This window comes from Fukomys damarensis, unplaced genomic scaffold (assembly GCF_012274545.1).
Source record: "Fukomys damarensis isolate Sample0158 unplaced genomic scaffold, DMR_v1.0_HiC HiC_scaffold_2, whole genome shotgun sequence".
In the NCBI taxonomy this organism is placed as follows: Eukaryota; Metazoa; Chordata; class Mammalia; order Rodentia; family Bathyergidae; genus Fukomys; species Fukomys damarensis.
The window spans coordinates 32,202,966-32,227,249 of NW_022900914.1; the positions used below are offsets into that span (position 1 = coordinate 32,202,966).

The 24,284-nt window shown below is 36.6% G+C and overlaps 1 protein-coding gene across 1 annotated transcript in view; it reads left to right on the plus strand.

Annotated features, from left to right (window-relative positions):
* CUNH2orf73 (chromosome unknown C2orf73 homolog) overlaps window positions 1–21,501 on the plus strand; it is a 27,151-nt gene extending 5,650 nt beyond the window's left edge. The window contains 5 exon segments of the mRNA XM_010615834.3: window positions 8,013–8,166; window positions 19,832–19,947; window positions 20,727–20,924; window positions 20,926–20,949; window positions 20,951–21,501. Of these exon segments, the coding sequence (XP_010614136.2) occupies window positions 8,013–8,166; window positions 19,832–19,947; window positions 20,727–20,924; window positions 20,926–20,949; window positions 20,951–21,088 (630 nt within the window). The 3' untranslated portion in view covers window positions 21,089–21,501.
* The last annotated feature ends 2,783 nt before the right edge of the window (window positions 21,502–24,284 follow it).

Here is a 24,284-nt window from a genome sequence, read left to right on the forward strand (position 1 = left end):
TTTTTTTTTTTTTTTTTTTTTTTTTTTTTTGATACCAGGGATTGAACTTGGGACTTTGCACTTGCAAGGCAGGTGGAGGAACCACTGAGCTAAATCCCAGGCCCTCTATTATCTTTTTAAAGTCAGGTTTGTTGAAGTAGGATTTGTTGTATTGGTTTCCTCCCATTGCTGTTACAAATTACCACAAACACAGACTTAAAAGCAGCACAGAACTCTCATAACAGTTCTTGAGTTCAGAAGTCCAAAACTAGTCTCTTTAGCTGTTGCCAGGGATAATTCTTGATAGAGGTCATCTGTCTCTTTGCCTTTCCCATCATCTGCACACTGATTACATTTCTTGGCTCATTGTACCTTCCTCTTTAAATCCACAAACATATCAGTAGCATTTTTAAATCTCTTTGACTGACTCACCTGCCTCCTTTTTTTTTTTAAGAGTAGGAAAAAGTTTATTGAGGGAAAGAAAGCTCCTGTCTAATAGAGACAGAAGGGGGACTGGAAAGTGCGTTGCCCATCCACCCCACTTTTCAAAGATGTTTTATACAGCAAAGCCATGTGGTAAAGTGGGTACAAAGTAGGACAAAACTATAAGACCCAGTGGCAGATTACATGGTGGGTATGAGGTGGGGCAAAACCATGACCAACCAATACGATTACAAGTACAGTCACCCAAATAATATTAAGTGGGGTCAAGTGGGCAATCAAGTTGTGTAGCAAGTGTACAAGGATTTCCAGTAAGGGTGGGGGTCAGGGATATTTCCTGGAAAGGCTGACCTGCCTCCTTTTTATATGGATCCTCATGATTACACTGAATCTGGCCAAATAATCCAAGATAATCTCCCCATCTCAAGGTACTGAAATACATTTTGTCTTAGTCACTTTCCTTGTTGCTAGGACACAACACCTGACTCTCATAATTTAAAGGAGAGGTTTATTTTGGCTCATGTTTTTAGCCCATAGCTGGCTGTCTCAAGACAGGAAGGCATGGTGGAAAGGTCTGGCAGGAAAAAGCTGCACATACCATGGCAAGTAGGAAGCAGAGAGCAAAGGGTGGGAGACGGGGAGATAACCCTTCCAGGCCACACCCACATGACCTGCCACTTCTGACCAGACTCCATCTTACAACACCAAGCCGCTGGTAGAACCCCTTAATCCAATCACCTTCCACACATTTTGCCTCTGAACATCCGGGGATGGGGGTGAGGGGTTAGGAGACATCCAGATGTAAATCAGAACACATCTTCAGAGTCCCTTTGCCAGGAAAAATAACATTCACATGTTTGGAGATAAAGACATAAACATCTTTGTAGGTAGGAGAGCATTTTTCTGCCTACCATATTTACACAGTAAAATGCACCTTTTTAAGTGTACAATTCTGGGTGTTTTGGCAGAGGTATAGTTGTGTTATCCCTCCATTCTGTTTGTAGTCATCTTCTTCCCCCTACTGCAGCCCCAGGAACTACTTATGTGTTTTCTATAGTTTGCCTTTTTCAGGGAGTCATACAAATGGAATTATTCAGTAAGTAGCTATTTAAATCTTCCCAGAATAATGGGTCTACAGTATCTCTATATTGTTGCATCTATCACTTGTTTATTTTTTGTAGCTACTGCACACTAGCTATGACTGTGGTAATGTCAGCTTCACCCAACTCCACTTTTTTCTGTGTGATTTAACCTGATATTTAAATAGGGATTGCTTTTTGTGAGCTTTCCACACTGATGACACCAACTGTTCTTGTCATAGGACAGCATGCTATGGCTCTGTGCAAATAAGAGATCTCAGGAGTGACTTTGGGCAAGTAATCTACTTTAAGATTATTTCTTAATAAGAATAGTAATCTTTCTCACAGAATTTTATGAGGATTAAAATAGATATTCTTTGTCAAGTTCTGTTCTAGTCATGAGGATACTGCAGTAAACAAAATAAATGGTGAAAAAAATCTTGTCCTTGTGTTGCTTGCATTCTAGTGGGTGAATATGCCAAACAAGTAAGCTGTGTTAGGAAGTTATTGGTAGTAAGAGTCGGCATGGAAGAGGAAGTAAGGACTGCTGAAGGTAGAGGTGAAACTTGAAGTAGGTAGTCAATAGAAAGTGTCTCCAAGAGGGTGACATTTGATGACCTGAAGGAGGGTGGGCTGACCACATAAGACCTGGCAGAAGAGCATTCATGATGCACAAAGGAAGCATCAAGCGTTAGCTCTTTGTAGCAGTAGCATCCTAACCTTCTGCTTTCTGCACAGTTGTGGGAACTGAGGAGCCTGCCATCCTCTGCTGAGAATAAGATTCTATGATAGGAGAACTAACAGAGTGCTGGTCCCCAGGAGTGATTAACAGATGGTATTCAAAATACGCCACTGCAGAGAGAATCATAATATCTTATGTAGGTGTCTTCCAGCATGACATTTGAAGAAAGAAATGTGCCATCTGAATGGTCTCCAATGACTGTGGTAATATCAGCCTCGCCCAACTTTACTTCTTTCCTTGTCTCTGCCAGGGTGTGAGTTAGGTAAAGTTGTGATTTAACCTGATATTTAAATAGGGATTGCTTTTTGTGAGCTCTCTACACTGATGACATCATAAAACAGCATGCGGTGGCTCTGTGCAAATGAAATCTCAGGAGGAATTCTTATCGTGAAATGTGTTTTAATATCATTTAGTAAACCCTGACAAGTGTGGTTTTAAGGCTGCTTCATTTCATAAATTTGCTCTTGCAGGTGCTCTTATGACTATTATTTGGGATTTGTAAGAAATAAATCATTATATTTTTAAACCAGACCTACATAGGGAAAGAGATCTCATGCAGCAAACCAGGTTACTATAGTTATTATTTCTTACAAAAGCTAATGAGTAATTTTTCCAGTTCAGTGTTGAATCCACAACAAGCTATTAACTGGACCCATCCCTACATTGGAGACAGTAGAAAAACAAACAAACAAACCTGGTTCAATAATAGATATATGGCTGGACACGGTACTGCACATCTGTAGCCTATAATCCTTAAACAGCAAGACCCAAGAGAACACAGCAAGAATGAGAGAGAGAGGGATGGAGGGAGATAGGGTAGAGAGAGAGAGAGAATAAAATATAACAAAAATTTAAAAAATTAATCCCAACTAATATTTTTCTTACTCTGTAATTCATATGTATATGGTGTTAGGAGCTGCTCTCCACAAAACTAAGAGACAGTGTTAGACCTGTAAGGAATGCTGAATTCTAGTTTGAAGTGAAATAAGAGCACAGATAAGAAAGTAGTAGATATGAATGAGGAGAGTTACAGAGAACGTGAGAGGCACATCACAGAATTATAGCCCCAAGTGATTTGGGTGTGGAATGACTAGAATGTTCTTATTTCAAAAGCAAACAGCAAACTTAAATAAACTAATTCCCAAGAACCCAAAGTCATCTTTATTCACGTATATGTAAAGTCTGTTATTTAAGATGACAAGTTCTTTTTAACTGTTAGCTTGTATAGTAATGCTAGCTTTAAAATACAGTTGCCTAAATATTTTAATTGACATTTTTTTTTGTATAAATATTGCACTTTAAAAGAGATTGTACTAGGTCAGTCTTTTCCAAAGAATATTTTTCAAAGCACTGTCCCTTTCCTGAATGCTTAAAATAAATTCACAAAGTCAAATAGGTTTTGGAAAGGCTGTATTTTTATGTGCCTCTCTCAGAGCTTTACAATTTGCATCAGTCTATAAAGGTTCTGAAAAACCGATAAATTTATTTATCTTACTATTTCCCAAATTTATTTAACTATAGAAATCTCTTTGGCAAAACCATCTATTAATATGCTAGAGAATTAGTGTTCTACAAAATACAATTTAGGAATAACTGAGACATTGTGAATTGCTTAAAAGAGATTTTTCTAGCATTTCTAATATCTACAGCAGAATATAAATGAATTTAGGTACAGTGTAACCAATATGACCTTGATTATTCTAGTATTTGTGACAGAACTTCAATTCTTTAAAGCTACTGAGCTCTACAAATAAAATGTCATTGTCTACGTGCTGATGTTTTCAAAGGTCCATATTTCCTTGGGAATCCCCAAAGTACAATTCTGCGTTCCACAGATGAGCACTGTTAACACCAGATGGTCATTGTCTTGGCCAGGCCGCTGTGGCTTCTGCTATGGACCCTAGTTTACCACCATTTCCATTTTCCGAACTGGTTTCAGAAGTGGTATACTTCACTTGATTTTACCACTTCTCCCCAGGATTGTTCCATAATTTCCCAAAGAATGAAAATCATGTAATGTTTACTACAACATTCCTGAAAGCTCAGGCCTACTAAGAGTATAACATAGACTTCCTTGCATTGGCTTCTAAACATGGCAAATGAGCCCATAGTAAACATTAAGCTTCCCCTATCAGAACCCGGCTGGGAACCTCCAGGCACTTGGAGCCCCAGTGATTGTCACTTGGAGCCCCAGTGATTGTCATCCTGGGGCAGGAAAGGAGATAGACCTTAGTCAGGGAGGAAGGACTTCTTTCTAGTCCAGAATTTTAAACCAGGAACAACTATGTCTTTAGGCAAAAACTTGTCTACAACTTGAAATGTAGTCTATCCCTTAGACAAAGCCATCACACTAGGTGACTTTTCCCAGTTTAGCTTAGTTTGTCATAAGTAACTGCATATTACAATCTGATGAACCACAGTAAAATTTTTATTAGTCCTTCCTTTTGGTGAGAGAAGCCTCCATTTCTTTAATCTCATGCTCTCGCATAAGCAAATGCTTGGACCCAAAAGGCATGCACATATGCATTATACAAACACAGGCATACTCTTCCAAGAACAAACCATACTTTCCAGGCATAAGGAAGACTGCAGACATAGGAAAGATAACAGTACAGTATTTTTGGAACTGTTGGATTTAATTCAGTGAAGAGGCATCCAGTCAATAATGGCAGAACACTTTTGCCAACTACAGGGTCAGACTTTAGGAAAAATTATTTCATTTATATTTTTAAAGATGGAGACCATTTTGATAAAACTCAATTCAAAAAATTTTGCTTGAAAGCTAAACTGATGTCTCTGAGAAAAGTTTTAGCATTGCATTCTTTTTCTGAGGAAAAAATTGATGTTTACCAAGCATTTCCTCCTGGTTCTTATCCAGAGTCACTTCTCCAGTAACATGGGTATTAGCAAAATGATTTTGTAATCAACAAAATTGGATGCTATGGTACATGCCTTGTATAGCATCATCATACTTTCTCAGTATACTTGTTATGGTTTGAAAGTTTGTCTCCTCTAAAACCCATGTAGAATTTAATTACTATTGTAAAAGTTTTAACAGTGAGACCTTTAACTAATGATTAGGCTGAGCTGAGTATGTTGGTGCATGCCTGTAATCCCAGCACTCCAGAAGCTGAGGCAGGAGTATCCTTGTGAGTTCTAGCCAGCCTGGCTACATGGTGAGTTCAAGGTCAGCCTAAACTATGTAGCAAGACCCTATATTTAAAAGGGGGGCACTGGGGATTTAGGTCAGTGACACCATGCCTGCCTCACAAGCTCAAGGTCCTGAGTTCAATCCCCGGTACCATGCCTGTAATCCCAGCACTCCAGAAGCTGAGGCAGGAGTATCCTTGTGAGTTCTAGCCAGCCTGGCTACATGGTGAGTTCAAGGTCAGCCTAAACTATGTAGCAAGACCCTATATTTAAAAGGGGGGCACTGGGGATTTAGGTCAGTGACACCATGCCTGCCTCACAAGCTCAAGGTCCTGAGTTCAATCCCCGGTACACACATATAACAGGGCAAAGTAGATTCCCCTTTTAACTTCCATTTACCATTCACCTCTCCCCATATAAGCATTCAGGACACCATCTTTGAACTAGAATTGCCAAACCCGCCCTCACCATGGTGCCTTAATACCAGATTTCTTCCAGAAGTGTGAGCCAATATATTTCTGTTTATTATTAATTACTCGGTCTGTGGTGTTTGGTTACAGCTACACAAAAGAGACCAAGACATTTGCTTGGAGCATCTTTATTTTTGCTTTTGAAAAAATGTAATGTAGTTTGCACTTATCTAGTGTTGCATTCCACAGAGGACTTGATATAGCAGTGTAGTACAGACATTTGGGATACATAGATAGCTGAGGGTTGAATTGAGGGAAGAATGCTGTCTGCTAGTGATAGATCCTGGGGAAGTTACTTGATCTCTTGGCAGTTTTCTCATCTATAGAATGGATGTACCTATCTCAGAATTGTGGTGAGAGTGAGATACGGCCTATAAATTCCAGACCTTAGGACATAATCAGCACTACCATAATTATGAGGTGGAGAGGAGGAAAGCAGCCAGAAGCAGGCACTGTGACAACAGTAAAACATGACTATTTTTAGTCAGATAGTGAGAAGACACCATCTGTTTAGTAATCTGTTCTAAAATTTTCTTAGCATCTATATTAAGTAGCCTTTAATTTTTTAAATTCACTTTTTAATCCCATTCTGAAAATAAGTGGCAAATCTCTCTTCTAAAATCCCTAGTTCATAAACTTCTGTGATTTCTGATCACCCTTTACAATTACCCATTATTCCATTGCTCCTGGTTGTACTGTGCAATTGGCCTAAAAACTGGCACTAATTTAATGTAGCAATGTGAGATCTAATTCTCTCATCCACTATTCATTTCTTATATCCCTCTTTGGTATGGTTCATCAACCTTTTTCAATCTCAGGCTAACTTCATTTAACAAAGAACCTCAAATTAAGTCGTTCAGACTTTCAGCTCTAAATAATGTACGCCTTTCCAACTTAGTAGCCTTTCCTTGATTACTTACTCCAAATAATTTTTCCCCCCAAAATCATATTTTTGCTACATTTAGCATATTATATCAACTTCCAAGTTTTACAATAGTCTTTTGACAAGTTGACTATTAAATTTTACTTTGAATTTTTATATTATGGACCTCCTAAACATGTCTGTCTTTTTAGAAAGTAAGCTTGAGAGCTGACTGTATGCAGCCACATAGGTTTCTTTAGATGCCTCTTCCTTTTTGTATCAATATCACCTCAATTGTATTGTCAGAAATTTATGATTAGAATCACATATTCATTCCATTTGAATCATATTGTCTCTGACTATGAAGTCATAGGTGACTTTTTACAGGCAAATCTACTTTCTTATAGACCAAGGTAAGTACTTTACCGTGTCCAAGGTTATGTCACTCCCTAATCATATCCAAGAAGCTCTAGATGTCATTTACCTTCCCCCAGGTTCTCCTTGACCTGATCAAGAAGTTCTGTAACTTTCAATCAGAATTGAACAACAGTTTCCCTCACTGCTTTCTCAATATCTAAGATATTTAATGCTCAATGTGCTAATGAAAAAATCTGTCAGTTTTCCCTTTCTACATGCTTAGATTTTAATACCAAAAATCTAGTAACATTTGAGATACTTTCTCTTAGAACAAACTGTTTCACTGTGAGTTGAAACCAACATTGGGAAATGAAATAAAAATGAAAGTAATTAAATATAACAGAAAAATAGCCCTGTGCTCTGCAATATAAGAACTGAAACTTTTGTTTCAGTTTTATACTTCTATTGTATTGTGTACTCTTGCATGATATAAAATGATTTTATGGTGTGGGATATTGACTAAAAAGTTTGAAAACTACCATTTTAGATGATAATAAATGAATTATGTTGCCATAATAAAAATATAGACCACAGTTTTAGATTAAATTATGTTTAACACATATGTGTATTACATGGAATATATAATAGTATAGTGAAAACATTGAAATACAACTATTTTGTTCAAATTTACTACATCTGTTGATAGAAATCAGCTTAAGAATTTAGCAGGTATACTTAGGCTAAAAATATATGATACTTTATTTTTAGATACCTTTTAAGAAATGCAATCTTTCTGAAAAGACATTTATTTATTCCTAGATTTCAGAATATACAATAACTTACTGAACTAAATTACTGAACATTAGTAGACATCAAGCAACACCTGAAAATGTCCAACAATATTCAATTTTGCATTTCCAATTTTTTTACAGAGTGACTGGTGGTCACATGGTGAAGCAATAGAACATACCTTCCAACCACTTTATGATACTCAGAGCACCCAGAGAAGTGACTTCCGAAAACCAACATGTCCATTGGTTTTGCCTGTCAAACACAGCAGGCTGCAGAAGCCTTCTTGTGGAATAGGTAAGGTTAGTAGAAGTAAAATCTTATTTTTATTATCTCAGTATACTATTATCAAATTAAGATGGATTAGATGTGATGCCATCTGAGAAAATTACTTCTCTGTAGGAGTTAAAAATATAGCAAGAACAGCCCTTGACAAATTTGTTGTTCCTTCCTAGTGGACATTTGTCTCCAAACATGCTTACTATTTCATAATGAAAATTATACTGATAATATCAGCCCCCAAGTCAGAAACTTAGTAGCACTCTTCTTCTTGTTGTCACCAAATTTTTAAATTTATCACTATTAAAATAGTAGGTAACACTAAATGGCAGTATTTTTCAAAGTACACTTTGAGATGTACTAGTTTTTTGTATAATATTAATAGATATTTCTAAAAAATGGGAAGTAGTAAAATAAGTTTTTCAAACTTAAATTTTTTTTTTCCAGCTTTAATTGAGTTTATTGGTACATTTTAGGGATACAGTACAGTTACATTCATTGTTGGGATCTTGTACCTCTACAAACTTAAATTTTAAAGTTAAACATTTTTTAACCTGTAGAACTCTCAACACTCATTTCTAAGCAATAAGTGTGATGAATTTTCAAGGAGAATAAAAACCTGGTATTTCTCCCACTTATTGATCACCTCACCCTTATTAAAATCATCCTACATGACTAGTATTCCACAAAACAGGATTTGAAAAAAACCATCACTACATAGATTATTAAATAAAGTGTTATTTTATTTAGAATTTATTTCCACCTGACAATGTCATTATAGTAAGTCACATTTTATTAGAGTCATACTGGTTCTTAGTCTACATTGTAGTCATCTTGACCTCTCAAGTAGAATGTAGCAACTTTTAAACAAGAACAAGATCAAGTAAAAATTTAAAAAATGCATGCATTGGGCTGGGGATTTAGCTCAGTGATTCTGTTACCTGCCTTGCAAGCGCAAGGCTCCTCGTTCGATCCTCAGTACAAAAAACCCCAAAAAACAAACAAAAAAACCCCGCACGTATCAAGTACCTATTCTAGTCTCTTCCCATACTAAAATTCATAAGCTAAACTTCAAATAATCTCTGTAATATAAGACAGTAGTCGACAAAAAATTATAAAGTGTGAGCAAATTATATGGTGAATATTTAAATAAAACAATTACAGTAAAAGAAATTGCCATTAACCCCCCCTCAGAATATTCCTCCTTACTTCAAACAGAATTGTTCCATCATTCTTTCTGAAGTAGTTCTGGAGTCCTCTTATGTGTGTATTCATGAAGTGTGATCAACAATTAAGTGAATGCTGCTACCAAGTGCCATCAAACAGAGTTTTGTAAACATACTACAGTGTATCCTCAGCCTTCTTGTTTACCAGATCTAGCACTGTGAAACTTCTGGATCTTCTCTGAAGTCAAAATAACCATGAAAGGTAAGTGTTTTAAATGGATTCAGAAAACCGAGGCAGTCACAACAGCACAACTAAAGACACGAAAGAGGACTTCCTGAACTATTTAGAAAGTAGCAAGAAAGTGTGCTTGAAACAAAGGAGAGTATTTTGAGTGGTAATACGTCTTTTACTGCCATAAAATTTTCACCATATTTTAAATATTCACATTTTAAAATCACACACATGCTTTTAGAGATCAGGAGTTTCTCACTTAATTTTAACCTTCTGACTTCTGTGCTTTAATCAGCCTAGTTGAGGATACATAAGGCAGCTACACTGAAGGTCAGTACATTAGAAAATGGTCTTATTCAGCTGTTTTCTATCTCAAAGGAGGTAGTTAATGAAGAGGGCTGTTAGACAATCTCTAACAGTGACCACCTCTCTTTTATGATTCAGGAGAGTAGACTGTGCACAAACATCTAAATTTGCTACCTCCCAAGATTCTATTAAATGATAGCAAAGCATTAAACTGGTAAAGGTGAAGAGAATAGAAGGAAGAACTTTCTAGAATGTGGGAAAGAATGAAAGCCTATTGATAGAGCAAACGAGCTAGGTATGGTAGTGCATATCTGTAGTCCTTGGGAGGCTGAGACAGGAGGATCATGAGTTCAAGGCCAGCCTGGAAAACATGGTGAGAGCTGTCAAAAAAATAAAAAGCAAAAAATGTAATATTAGGAGAGCTAACCTGCTTGATAACATCCTGATAGGCTCGGTCGGCAAGCATAGAAGACAACAACAGAGAGAGTAGAAGTCAGAGGGCTACGAAAAAGACTGTCTTTGAAATAGCAGTTTCAGTCATGAGCACTCTGAAATGCCTTAACATTCGAACTACTAGAGCCCAGTATTCTAGCCACATGTCAAATACTGCAGCAGTTGTTTTGGAAAATAATGCTGGTCCCTAACCTATTTTAAATTGAGTGGACAACCAAAGATTAGAACTATACCAAAATAACTTTTTAAAAAGATTTGAAGGATCAAGGCAAGGAAATATCACAAAGCATAAAACAACAAAGCAAAAAATATAGAAAATATGAGAGAAGCAAAGACAAATGGAGGATTAGCTTAAGAATTCCAACTTTTCTGGAGCTCCAGAAACAAGGGATAAAGGTGAAGGTGGGATAATTATCAGAACACAGTATTTTCTGGGCACTTTACAGAACTTTCCAAATACAAACTAGTTTAGCTCTATTAGCCAAATGCTGTGTAACTTGGTTGAGTAGTAATCCTATGAATATTCTCATTTTCAGACAAAATAGGCAAAATTTAGCTTGTACCTTTTTAACGTGTTTTGGCTAACAAATTGACACAAAGACTAACAAGGGAAAAGCATACTGATAAAACAAGCTTTATGTAGTGCAAGAGTGCCATGGTTTGGGTATGGAATGTCCCCCGAAGGCTTGTGGATTCTGAGGTAGAGCCCTGGGAGGTGACTGGATTGTGGAGCACAACACCTGACCTGCTGTGAGGAGCTGGGGCGCGGTCAGAGGTGGGCCCTTAGAGATGAACTGGTAAGGGGGGATCTCTCTCGCCTCCTCCCTTCTTTCTCTGCTTCCTGGCTGCTACATGGTCAGCAGCTTTTCTCCATAGCAGGCCATTTCACCAAGCATGTGAGCCTGCCAACCATAGACTGACATTCATAAAACTGTGAGCCAAAATAAACCTTTAAGTTGTGAGGATCAGATATTGTATCTCAGTGAGGAGGAAAAGTGCTAAGACAAAGAATTTACGTACAGAAATGAAGACCCAAAGAAACTCTGTCCAAAGCTAGACAGAGTTGTAAAGTGTAAAAATGTGGAAAAGCAAAGAGACTTGGGCTGGGGCTGCTAAGTTGGGTGAGTTGAGTAATTGGTAGAAAAGAGTTTACTAAGGTTTGTACAGATTTCCCTCAGGCTGAATTTCCTGTGTTTGCTGATAAGAGTGATAACTTTCCTTCTGGTAGAGGGAGGACATCTTTCACATAGGAATTTCACCTTCTTTTAAGAAAAAGAGGAAGGTCAGAATGTTTTTCTTGCACCCACTGTTTTTCAAGTGCCTTTAACTCAGCAGAGTCAACATATCAGAGCAGCATATTTTAGAAAGACATATTCAGAACTTCAAAAGCAAGCATAATGTTTAAACAACTTGCTCAAGGCTGCACAATGAGTCACTAGTTTTGGAACCTAGATGGTCTGATTCCAGCACCTGTACTCAGCACACCCTCAAAAATAATGAGAGTTCTTTTATATAGAAGGCATTGAAAGGGTCCTGTGAGCGTTTTACGCATGTGTGAAAAAAATACACTCTACAGCCTGCAATTTAGCTCAGTGGCACCACACCTGCCTTGTAAGCACAAGGTCCTGAGTTCAATCTCCCGTACCTCCCCCCAAAAATTGCTAAACAATCATGAAGAGAAGATTGTAAAAGTTTCCACAAAAAGAAAGGTCACCATGAAATGAATAAGAATCAAATTGAAATCAAGCAGCACTGATACAAATTCACGACGCAGTTAATGTGTTCAAAGTTCACAGGCGAGTATTTTTAATCTGGAGGAAGATTTACTAGGTATGGATACTAGAAACGTTTTCTTCAAGTGTTATTGGACATTAAGCCCACTTGAGAAAGAAAAGCCCTTGCACACGATTTGGTCCTTCAGTTAATAAACTTCATGTGATTATATAATATTGTGAATGCTATTAAGGGTCGCTCTCAGTTTTTAGAATCAATCTGAGATAGAGTATAGAAAGTTTAAATATGGTTATACAGCAGGATGTATGTTAACAGCCTTAAAAAGAAATAAATATTAGTTGATAGAAGATGGGAAGTAGATAAGGAAAGGGGTGCTAATAGCATTTACTGTATGGGTAGAAAGAAGTATTCCCTATGTAGATGGAACAAAATAAAAATTTAAAGGTCAAACTAACCAGTGTGAGAACCAGACTTACCCCTCTAACCCTAACTTCTTCACTGAGCTTCAAGGTCAATTAACCAACCACCTACTTACCATCTCTTTTGGATAGCTAATTGCTTTTTCAGCTTGACAAGGCTAGAATAGAAGCTTTCATTTCTTCATCCAAACTTATGCTCTCACCAGTATTTTCCCTCTTGATAAATGCGTATTCCATTCCCCCAAGTGATTTGATAATCTAGAAGTCATTCTGAAGCTCTCCCCTTTCTTCCTCCTCTACATTCAGCCATCAGCAAATCTTGACCCTGCCATCTCCAAAATGTATCCTAAATCAGTTCACTTCTGTCTTCATTGAAGGTAGTATGTCCACTGTGTTGTTTGTTTTTGGTGCTGAGGATTGAAACCAGGCCCTTGTAACTGTTGGACAAGTACCTCCCCCTGAGCTGCACTCTATCCCCAAAAGGATCTTTTAAAAATAACTGTAATGTCCTTCCCTCTCCTTCTTTAGGTCCTCCAGTTATTTGTCATTGTTTATGGAATAGATTTCAAAATTTTCGCCATGGTCTACAAGGCCTAATTCATTCTTTCATATCTACTTACTTTATTTTCTGTTGTTCATAATATGAGGATTTAGAAATGGAATATAATTCAGACTAAAGAGGAAGAGCAATGCTCTAAAAGTTGGGCCTCTTTACAAACCAACTTATGTCAGGTACTTGTTATTGCAGGTTTGTAATTTAATTTTTAAAAAATATTTTTTGGTACTGGGGATCGAACTGAGGTCCTTGTGCTTGTGAGGCAGGCAGCGGAACCACTGAGCTAAATCCCCGGCCCTAATTAAATATTCTTATAAATTAAAATTGTAGTATGAAGAGGAAACAATTGTTTCTGTAAAACTTTCAAAGCTGGATGTTTTGGGAAGATTTGAAAGGCTAGCCACTAACTTTTAACAAGCCAATTAGTGTGTAATTGATGTGGTGTGGTATGCCAGCGCAAATCAAAACAAAACAGAAAGCTGATTGGGTATGGGCAAAATAATTGTAAAAAAAGAAGTTGAAAATAATTGAAAAATCTTGAATGATTCTGCATTCGTTTTGCTTCAGATGTTCCTAAGTTGCACTCTGGGTTAAAGAAACAGAAACTGGAAAGAATGCATTAGGACGGTGATGTGTACAATAATTGAATATTAATCACGTATTATGCAACAAATTATTTAAAGTCTAAACCAGGCATGGTGACACATGGCCATAATCCTAGAACTCTGGGAGCCTGAGGCAGGAGCATGTAGGCAATTTAGAAATTTAGCGAGGCCTTATTGTTGTCAGGTAGTTCCTTTAGAAATGGCTCACCAATTAAAAGTATTCCAGGTCCTTCTTGCCTTGAACAAAGAATTGGATGGGACACGCCAAAAACAGTGCCAAAAGTTTATTTGAAAAGTGAGGAGTGAAGGGGTAAGGGAAAAAGTGGCTCTACAGAGGAAACTTGGGCGAGACAAAGACAGGAAAGGACAAAAACAAAAATAAAAGTGCCCTGGGCTACCGTGACAAGTCATGAGAGCAGGTTCCATGCTGGGCTTCTTGTAGTTTCTGTGTCCTTGTATGTCATCTACATCTCATGGGAGCCCTTTAAAAGTTTCACATAAGGGGTCCTGGGAATTATTTGGCACTGTTCTGGGATTTTTTTGTTTTTTGTTTTTTGTACCAGGGATTAAACTAGGGTCCTTGCACTTGCAAGGCAGGTGGCAAAACCACTGCGCTAAATTCCCCGCCCTGTCCTGGGATCTTGTAATTGACAAGTCCCACTTATTTCCCCAGCCACCTTTGCCACACCCTACCTCCCTATATCATTAAGTCAAAAGAAAAAATTTTTAAAGTCTGGGAATATACCTCAGTGCAAAGACCCTGGGTTCAATCCACAATACCAAATAAAAATAAAGTCATAATGTAATATAAACTGGCATATAAAAAGTAACAAAAGAATAAGGCACACGTAACGCAAATACCAAATAGTATCTCTGGTGTGAAAAACTAAAATAGTACTCAAGATCCTAATGGGACAATTAGCAAATAGGAAGAAAAGGACCAAAGGTGTAGGGACAGTGAGAAGGATAGGGAAGGGGGAATAAGGGAAAAGGAAAAAAATATGAGAAATTGTAAAAATGGATTTAAAGTGTTTGAAGGGGGGAGGGGAGGGGAGGGTGAAGGAAGGGTGGGCACAAGGGGAAAAAATGAGAACCAAGACCTGGCATGTAAAGGTATCCCAATAATGAATGTAACTACTGTCTACCTAGAATGTACCAATAAATTAAATTTTAAAAAAAGTAACGTAAGTCTGCTCTTAAGCCTTACTTTAGGTGGAGTTTGGAAACTAGATAAAGATAATTTTGAGAAGAGAATATTTTAAAGTAACATTTAAAATACAAGATGTGATCAACTGTACAGAGAATGTTTAAATAAAAATATTTATTACAGTAGAAGACACATTGCAATTAATCCCCCTCAAAGCAGCCCCCCTCACTTCAAACACACTTATCCCATTGTTCTGGCGGCATTCTGAAGCAGTTCTGGAAGTCCTCTGTTGTGGGTTCTTTATGAGGTATTATCAGACATTCAATGAATGCTGCTGCTGAGTGACATTTAAAGGCAGGCTCATTCACTTTATTCACTGGATCTGGCTCTCTGCAACTGCTGACTCTTCACTAAAATTAGAATGACCTTGAAAGATAAACATTTTAAATCAATTCGGGACATTAAGGCAGCCACAATAGTGCAGCTAAAGGCACAAAAGAGGACATCTAGATTTGCTTCAGAAAGTGGAAGACTGATGATATAAGTGTGTTTGAAGTGAGGGAGAGTATTTTGAGAAGGATTAATGGTAGTGTGCCTTTTACTATAATAATTTTAAATTTTTAAAAGTTTAAACATTGACCATATTTTTATTATACACATGTATAAAACTAATCTGAATGTGCCAGATTTTTTGTATATGTATATAAACAGAAAACTGTGCATATCAACATGTGCTAATACCAATTAAAAGTCATCTCATAGTCATCCTGTTCCATCAGCCCCCTTAATTACGCTTGGTCTTTGGCATTTCAGCAATGTTATCTTGTGCTGGCAATGAAAGTGCCCTTTATGTCTTGTACCACCACAGTTTCCTGGCTGCCATCCATGGTTAGTTAACAAATGGCTACACTTCATCATATCTGAGTCCCTGTAAGAATAAGTCTTCACATGTGGTTTTATATAATGAACTTTATAAATTGGAAAAGCTGATGTAATTGGTAAAGGGGTATATTTCATATTTAAATGAAACTTTGGCTGTTTATCAACTACTTGATATTTTAGTGTTGTTTTGAATTGCAAATTCAGATATAGTGGTAAAATTAACTTTCTAAAATAGGTTATAGTTTGTACTGCTTCCTTTTGCACAAAAGTATAACATAAGAATGATATTTTGCTATGGCTATTTTTGTTTACTGTATTTTGAAAATCTATACTATTTTTACACTAAGAATCTTTATATAACATCAATATAAGTACTACTGAGAAGAGTAGTATTTCTTTTTTCTTTCTTTTTTTTTTTTTTGTACTGGGGATCAAATTCAGGACCTTGTGCTTGTAAGGCAGGCGGTGGAACCACTGAAGTAAATCCCTGACCCAAGAGTAGTATTTCTAAAAGAAAAATATTACAGGTGGATATTTTTAAAGCACTACTGAGAAGAGTAGAATTTCTAAGAGAAAAATATTACTGATGGATATTTTTTAAGTAGATACAAACAAAAAGTTAACATTCCTCAAAACTGCTAAGTTCTAAAGTTCAAATAAGAAACAAATTGTGTGTTGAATGAATTTTGGCTTTGTTGATAAAATATAAATGACTAGATACCAATTTGCTAGAAAAGTCTAATTTTAATTAGATCAAGTTTCCAAGAAATCGTGCTTTCAAACATTCTTCATGGACCTTGCCTATGGGGGTAGTTCTCATGTCATAAAGCTTCGTGTAAGAAAATTACTTGGGTCCAACTTGAATTCTTAAGAGAGTAGACATTAAGAATCTGAATGCCTTTTTTCATGTTTTTACACTTAGATATTCTTCAGTATTATGAGACCTTTTTAAAAAAATCTCATGTTTGCTGAAATGAGCATAGAGGTTATGTTTAATTTTAATAGGTGTAAAGTTTGAATAAGGAATTCCCTTTGATGTCTCATAGTATTTTCCCTTTCCTTCATTGTTTGCCATGGAGACATGGATTATTTTTTAAGCTATTATTTTTGAGATCCTGGGAGGTTCTCAATCACTTTTTAAAAGATAGTTCATTTTAATTAATTTACTTTCTTCTGGAGTATTTCTGTTTCAGTTACCTGCAGAATAAGCTACCTCAAATTTAGTTTCTGAAAACAATGGTCATATTTGCTCACTGTTCTGCAGTCTGAGCTGGGTTTAGGTAGGCAGTTTTCTGGTGTTCTGATGGTCACTTGTGTGGCTGATTCATGCATGTGGTCTGAGAACCAGGACCTGGAATGACTGGGCCTCTCCTCCATGTGGTTTCTCTAGCAAGGTAACTGGACTTCTTATGCGGCAGTTCAGGATCCCGAGAATCCAAAAAGCAGCAGCAATAAAGCTTTCTTAGGTTGTATGCTTGGAACTGACAGGTATCACTTCTGCCACACTCTATTGGTTACAGCTAACCACAAGGCCAAGCTATTTTTATTTATAGTATAGTCTGAATTTTTATGAGTAAAATACTTATTTTGCTGTTCTTTAGTCTTTGTCTTTTTGAAGAAACAAAAACTTATACTGTTTTCCTTCAGATATCTCAAGCATTCTCTTTGATTTATTTTTGGTCTTATTTGAGTTCTTCCTCTTAGGAGTTCTTCAAAGTAGATCTGTTTTGAGAAAATCTTCTGAAGTGTATATATGTTATACACACACACGTACATACATACATATGATAGTTTGGTTGGATATTAAAATTATAGGTTTAAAGTTCTTTTCCTTTTAATACTTTATTATTATTATGTTTTTGGTACCAGGGATTGAATTTGGGTCCTTGCACTTGCAAGGCCGGCACCAGAACCACTAAGCTAAATCCCTCCCCAGCTCTCCTTTTAACACTTTAAAAATATTAATCACCTTGGGCCCAGTGTTCTAAAGATATTTGATATTAATATGCTTTCTACTCCTTTGTAAATGATGTATTTTGTTTTTTGAAAACGTAATTTTTCTTCATGTCAAGTGATCTTAAATTAATCTACAAAGTGTTTTAGAGGTGAGCTTTTCCTTATCTACAGTGCAGGACTGGATAGAGAGCTAAGCAAGACAGAAGTGTAGGGTACAATGTAGTCTCTGAGTTATGCCACCTTAAATTTTGCATTTTTGGGGGAATGAGGTGGTACAGGCTTGTAATACCACTACTAGGGAGGCTGAGGCAGGAGGATCATGGTGAGTTTGAGGCCAGCCTGGGTGGTCTACATAGTGAGTTCAATGTCAGCCTGAACTACAAAAAACAAACAAACAAACAAAATTTACATCCTTGTGTCATCCATCTTACCACTGCCCCTGCTACCATTTTAGTATTCTGTGAGCTCTTTTGCATGGACACCTTTGATCTTTAATTTTTTAAATATTTAGCCCTTATTTTGATGTTAACTGTGTTGGCACAAGATGGTCAAGCAGTTAATGGAAGTTTCTGTGGTCCTGGGGCAAGCAATGGTCTTTCCAAGGAAAGGTAGAGGGAAGTCAAGAGCAGATTTTAAAAGCTATCTCCAAGCCTATTCTTTCTTGGCAAACCCTTCATACCAGGTTGTTAAAATTTTTGGGTTTTTCACCACTTTCTGATAGGCTGTTGGATTCAGGTTTTCTTCTATGGTTTTCCCAGGACACAAATGAGGTAACCCTTTGCTAACTTTAAAGTCTCTTTATAATCTGACCCCAGCATCTTATGACTTTATAAATATTTTTGCTAATCTTCCAATTCTGAAAACAAATAACCACTATCCCTATTTTAGGAGGAAAGTGAATCTCAATAAGGTTAAGAGATTTTTTTCCAAAGTCACATGGTAGGAAATACGTAGAGCCGGAATTGGAAGATGTGCCTACTGAAGGAATCTGACCACCGCCATGCTGGTCTAACCAGGGACCATTTTAAATTCCTTCCCCCGGCTATGGTCAAGCTGCAGATTTGGCACCTGCTGCAGATGTCATCCTTATGGGTTGATAAGGCCCAGTAAGCACAGCTACACCCTACAATTTCCAGTCATTGTTCAGTGCTGCTCTTGAGAAACAATATGTAATTCCTTATATGTCTTCAATCCCTGTCCTGGGCCAATAGCCACAACTCCTTTGTAATGAACTCTCTCCCTTGAAAGTCTCATTGTGACTCTTTCCTTCCACAGCCCCCCTTTTTTATGTTCATGACTCTATAAAGACCTTATAGCTTGTACAAGAGTTAGCCAGTCTGGTGTCTAGTGCCAGAGCGGTTCCTCTCAGGAATGAATCCAGCTCTCTCTGCCTCTGTTCAGTTACTGAATTCTCTCCCCTGCAGTAACCACTGTACCAGTCTCTCATATATCAACTTATATATAAACTGTTATGTCCATATTAATTAAAAGAGAGTTTAAACATTTTTTTTTCTTGACAGAGCTACTTCATTGACTTTGATTGTCAGCAGCAGTTGGGAGTTTTTAAAATTAAAAATTTTGAAGATGTATATCAGAGAGATCAATATGATGAATACTTACATATTCATCACTCAGAATGAAAAGTTATTCAAAAGTGATTTTAAAGGTCTCAATGCTTGTGGCAAATGTTAAAAAATTATGTCATTGGGTGAAATGAAAAGCACTGTGTATTCATCTACAACTGCAGCAGTTCATGGTCTTCTGGTTCATTCTGTACTACTGCTGGGAGCAGCTTCGGTATAGAAGTCCTTGTCCACTACTTCAGTGCTTGGCCACAGCTAGAGATTCAATATAAAATTTCTCATATTCTTTCTGGAAGAAAAAAATAATTTGACAAATTATATTTATTTTTTCTAAAACATCCGTATCTATGTAAAACAAAATCTAACATACTAAGGCCAATAGCTTGTAATATTATTAACACTAGTTTAAAATATTAATCATTCCAAATGTGGGACTAATTTGGTTGTTTTGGCTTGGTTATTTTCATGGAGAAATAATGGTATGCCCATTACATTTATTATCTAGGTGTGGATAAGTAAACTTGTGGACTTGATTTGATCTTGGGCATTTTTATAAGGCATGCATATTAGGAATGTCAATTATATTTCTATAGATAAATCTCATTATTTCATGACTTCACAAAAATTTCTTTTCTTTTTCTTAGTGCCACTTGCCTGTCTGGATGCATCAGCAGAACTTCAGAACAATTTTATGGAATACATCTCTTTTATACATCAATATAATGCCAGGAATTCTCCCAATGAGCCCATCCGGGGAAAGGTGAGACATTATTTAGAATTATTTCATACTTCAGGACAGATTTATGGTAGAATGTTAAACTTTTTGAAATCATAATCATCTTCATAAAAGTCTGTTTAAACAAACAAACACTGTTACTAGTATGATAGAATCTTAGCAGCATCCCATAGTAAAAAAATCAAGTAATGATGTCATCATTTTGAATCAGTTCGGGGATTTGGTTTACTTAAATTATTGAAATTATTTGGTTAAGATAATATCAAAGCAATTTGATAATTTTTTGTGTGGCAAGAGATTTATACAAGGTTTATAAAGCCAAATAGAAATGAATAGTCTGTTGTTGAGTTTTTTTCACCTACAGATGTTTGCTTTCATATTTCATGATAACTAGGCCTTTTGTTGGAACTAACAGACATTTGGAAAGCAGTCATAAATTCTTTGGTCTCAGAATTGTTTCTGTTGTATCCATAGCAACCTATACAGCAAAAAAAAATTTTTTTTAATATATCTTGTACAATCCAAATGAAAGAAAAGTTGAGAAATGGAGGATAATGAAATGATGCTTCTTTGAATTTCTGCTTTTCCTCCTTCCTGCTCCTTTGCTGGCGTATCCTGTGTAGTAACTTGTTTACTTCCCCAGTAGTTACTATGGTGGTGCCTGTAGTTTTGGACTAAGGTGACAGCCAGTGAAGAGGCAGACACAAGTGCCTGCACAAAAGACTTGAGCCCCCACAAACTCAGCTCCATCTTCCAGCAGTTTGTGTTCCCCCAGTTAATGTCAACTTTGTTTTCCTTTCCAGAGACATGGAGCTTTTGTGCAAAAAGAGATAAAACCAGGGAGTAGGCCAGTAGTTCCTACGGGAACAGAGGTATTATTGAATGCTCCGGGGTCATGTTCATCAGAACAGTCCAAAAAAACAGAGAAAGGAAATTCAGCAGGAAGCAGAATGAGCTCACCGGGTCTCTGCCAACAAAATTCCCAAGAGCCGTTAGAGACTTAAAACTCACTTATCAGAAACAGACGGGCAGACAGACAGCCAAGTCACACCCCAAAAGCCCTGAGAAAAGGGAGAAGATGGCAGGCGTCTTTCAAGCAACTGTAGGACACTCTCTTCTCACTAGACACAAGCCTTTAAATCCACCATTAAAAAAATCAGGATAAGTTACCTTCTTCAGATAAAAACACAATCCCTGGAATGTACGGAAGTTTCATAAGCGTTATCCAGGCGCTGGCACTTGCTTTTGTTATCCAAAAACCCAAAATATGTAGTTTACATGAATAGGAAAGAGGGGAGAAAAGGCAAAATAAACCCAGATTTTAATAGTGATATTCAATGAGATAGATTATAAGACATTATTTCATAACATTCTTTATAAAAAAAACTTGATTTTGCATACAGTGAACATTACTAACACATATAAACTTTTAAAGGAGAAGGCTTATCGGTCATTATGGTTCTGAGATCAAAACAAACTGGGTTTAGAATGTTGGCTCCACATCATGTGAGCTGTGTGACTGGGAATAAGTTACTTAACTTCTCTGGATTTCAGGTTTCTCATCTATAACATTAGGAAAATAGCAGCTCCATAAGATTATTGATTATGAGATTATGTACAATGATCAGTAAGTTGTCAAAATAATCATTATCACAATTACTAAAAATTAAAATGTAAGGATTATGTTCTATAAATTTTCCTCCTTGTTTTATAATTTAGAACTTCTGTATATACAGTTGAGTGAAGAAATCTAAAAATATTTGTCAATGCAAGATACGTATACACACATTTAACTCAGAGATGATGGCTACTTAGGATATAAAAATATTTTCCAAATTGTTTTCTATTATACTGATTTATTTATTTTTTTTAATGTCACATCTCATTTTTATTTTACTGATTTCTAGTGCTAATTTGACATACTATTTGGTCAACTTTGGTAAAGATTAATTCCACCAGCTGTTTAATTTAACATGTTTGATATGCTATGATGTATCCACTATAAGATACATTGTATGCAAGTTGAAGTGGAATATTTCTCTACTATAAAGAGTATAAATTTCCATGGCAATATATCAGTTTGTGACTATTTGTGATATTAATAAGGCTACACTATACCTTTATCATTTTATCCTCCCTCAACTAAAGAAATTTTTTTTTTTTTTTTTTTGGTACCAGGGATTGAACTCGGGTCCTTGCGCTTGCAATGCAGGCCACTGAACCGCTGAGCTAAATCCCCAGCCCTAAAGAAATTTTAATATACTACAAAAGAATAAGTGCCATCAGTGCCATATATTTATGTGTTAGAGACTTCTAGTTCTTACAACACGGCAAAATAAGGCTGATAGCGAACCCCTTCTATTTTAAACACCTTGAAATGGTAAATAAAATAGCTGAACAACAAACAAATATATACTCAAGCTCATAAAACTTTCATGTTCCAAAATAGAGAACTTGGCCTGGAGATACAGCTCAGGGCAAGAGTACTTGCCTAGCATGTTCAAGGTCCTGGGTTCAGTACCCAGTATTTGCAAAAAAGTGTGTGGGGGGAACTTGCTAATTTCCTTATCTATCTGTCTTGGAAATCTTGCCTAATAATACATGCAGAATACCTTTTTATTTTATGGCTTTGCAATCTTACATGGTATAGGTGTACTGCAATATAGCTGGAACAAATAGAATGCAAGTTTTGATGCGGGAAGAAGAGAAGGGAACGGTTGAAAGGAGATTTGGAAAAGGTCTTAAAGGCTAGGGTTGAATTTTAGTGCACATTTGAACAGAGATGAAACTTTATGATCTCCAGAGTGGAGACACAGAGAGACTTGAAGCCTACATAATGCTAAAAATGACTGGCCTATCAATAAAAGGCACAGTACATTCCACTTACAACCAGGAAGACAGCAAGAAAGCTTGCTTCTGCCTGGAGCTATAGGTAGTGAATAAACTTTGTGAGAAATTAAAACCCTAATCTTGTGCCACATTTCAGTTCAGAATATCAATTTACATGTAGGACTCCTCATAGGATACAAAATAAGCATTAAATCCTGCTAGTGATACCTCTGAAGTGTCTGATAAAAACAAAAGCAAAACTCTGTAGAGAGATATTTCCATGATCTGCAGAAAAAACAATCTTTGCTAAAAATACGATCACAAACAAAAATTACAAATCATATAGAGAAGAAAAATTGAGGGTCTACAGTACAAAGAGTGGTGAAAATCTCAAAACTAGAAACAATAAAATTAAAGAACTCTCAATTTAGAAAGATCCTTTCTCCTTATTTCTTTTATTTTAATTTTTTTCTTTCTCTTTCTTTTTCTTTCTTTTTTATGTGTGTATGTGATTCTGGGATTTATACACAGACCCTCCCACATGCTAGGCACATGCTCTACCACTGCACTCAGCTCCTGAAGATGCTTTTTTTTTTGGTTTTTTGGTTTTTTGGTTTTTTTGAGGTAGGCTCTTGCTTTGTAGTTCAGGCTGTCCCTGAACTGACTGTGTAGCCCAGACTGGCCTCGAACTCTTGGCAATCCTGCCTCAGCATTCCAAGTGCTGGGGATATAGGCATGTGCCTCCATACCCAGCTTCGAGGGTTCTTATCTTTCTTCCATTCTAAGAAATTTTGTGTTACTTTTCCTGTTATTTCCACCCTGTTTTCTCTTTTCTCTACTTTTGCAACAGCTATTATGTCAAAACATTTGGATCTGTCTCCTAAGTCTCTTAACATTCACTGTATTTCTTATGGTACTTTACACCAAATGCTGCAAGAATTCCCTGGCTTTCTGCTAATTTGCTTTTCAGCCATATCCATTCTTATGCCAGACTATCTATTGAAACTCAGAGACCATCTATTGATCCTTGAATATTTTCAAGATCTACATATGCTTCCTCAGTATCTAGTAATCTTCCTGTATTAAAGATATGATAGCCCTTCTTAGCCCACTTTGAATATTATAATTATGTTGAATGCCTTTTGTTTGGCAGAATTTGTTAATTCTGTTAATTTTTGCTGAGTGTGATGCCTCATGCTCTTGCTCTTATATTTTTTTTCTCAAATGCTTGGTGGTTCTTGGTTGTATATTCTTTATAGATTATGAGATTTCTAGATCATTATTGGTGTCATCTGTTTCTGTTACTATAACATGACTCTGTGTTACAGTAAGTAGATAGATGGGATCTCAGGGTGATTTGACTGATGGGCTCTTTGATCTTCTTGGGCAAGAACTACCTTGCCTCTTCCTCTCTATGGTATGATTCATTTTCTGCTGTTGTGCCCATTGCTTACCATAAGTAGGAGAACAGGAAGGAATGACTGATTGGCTGTTCAGTGTGCAGTTTCCTAACTTTTCAGGTAATTCAAAAT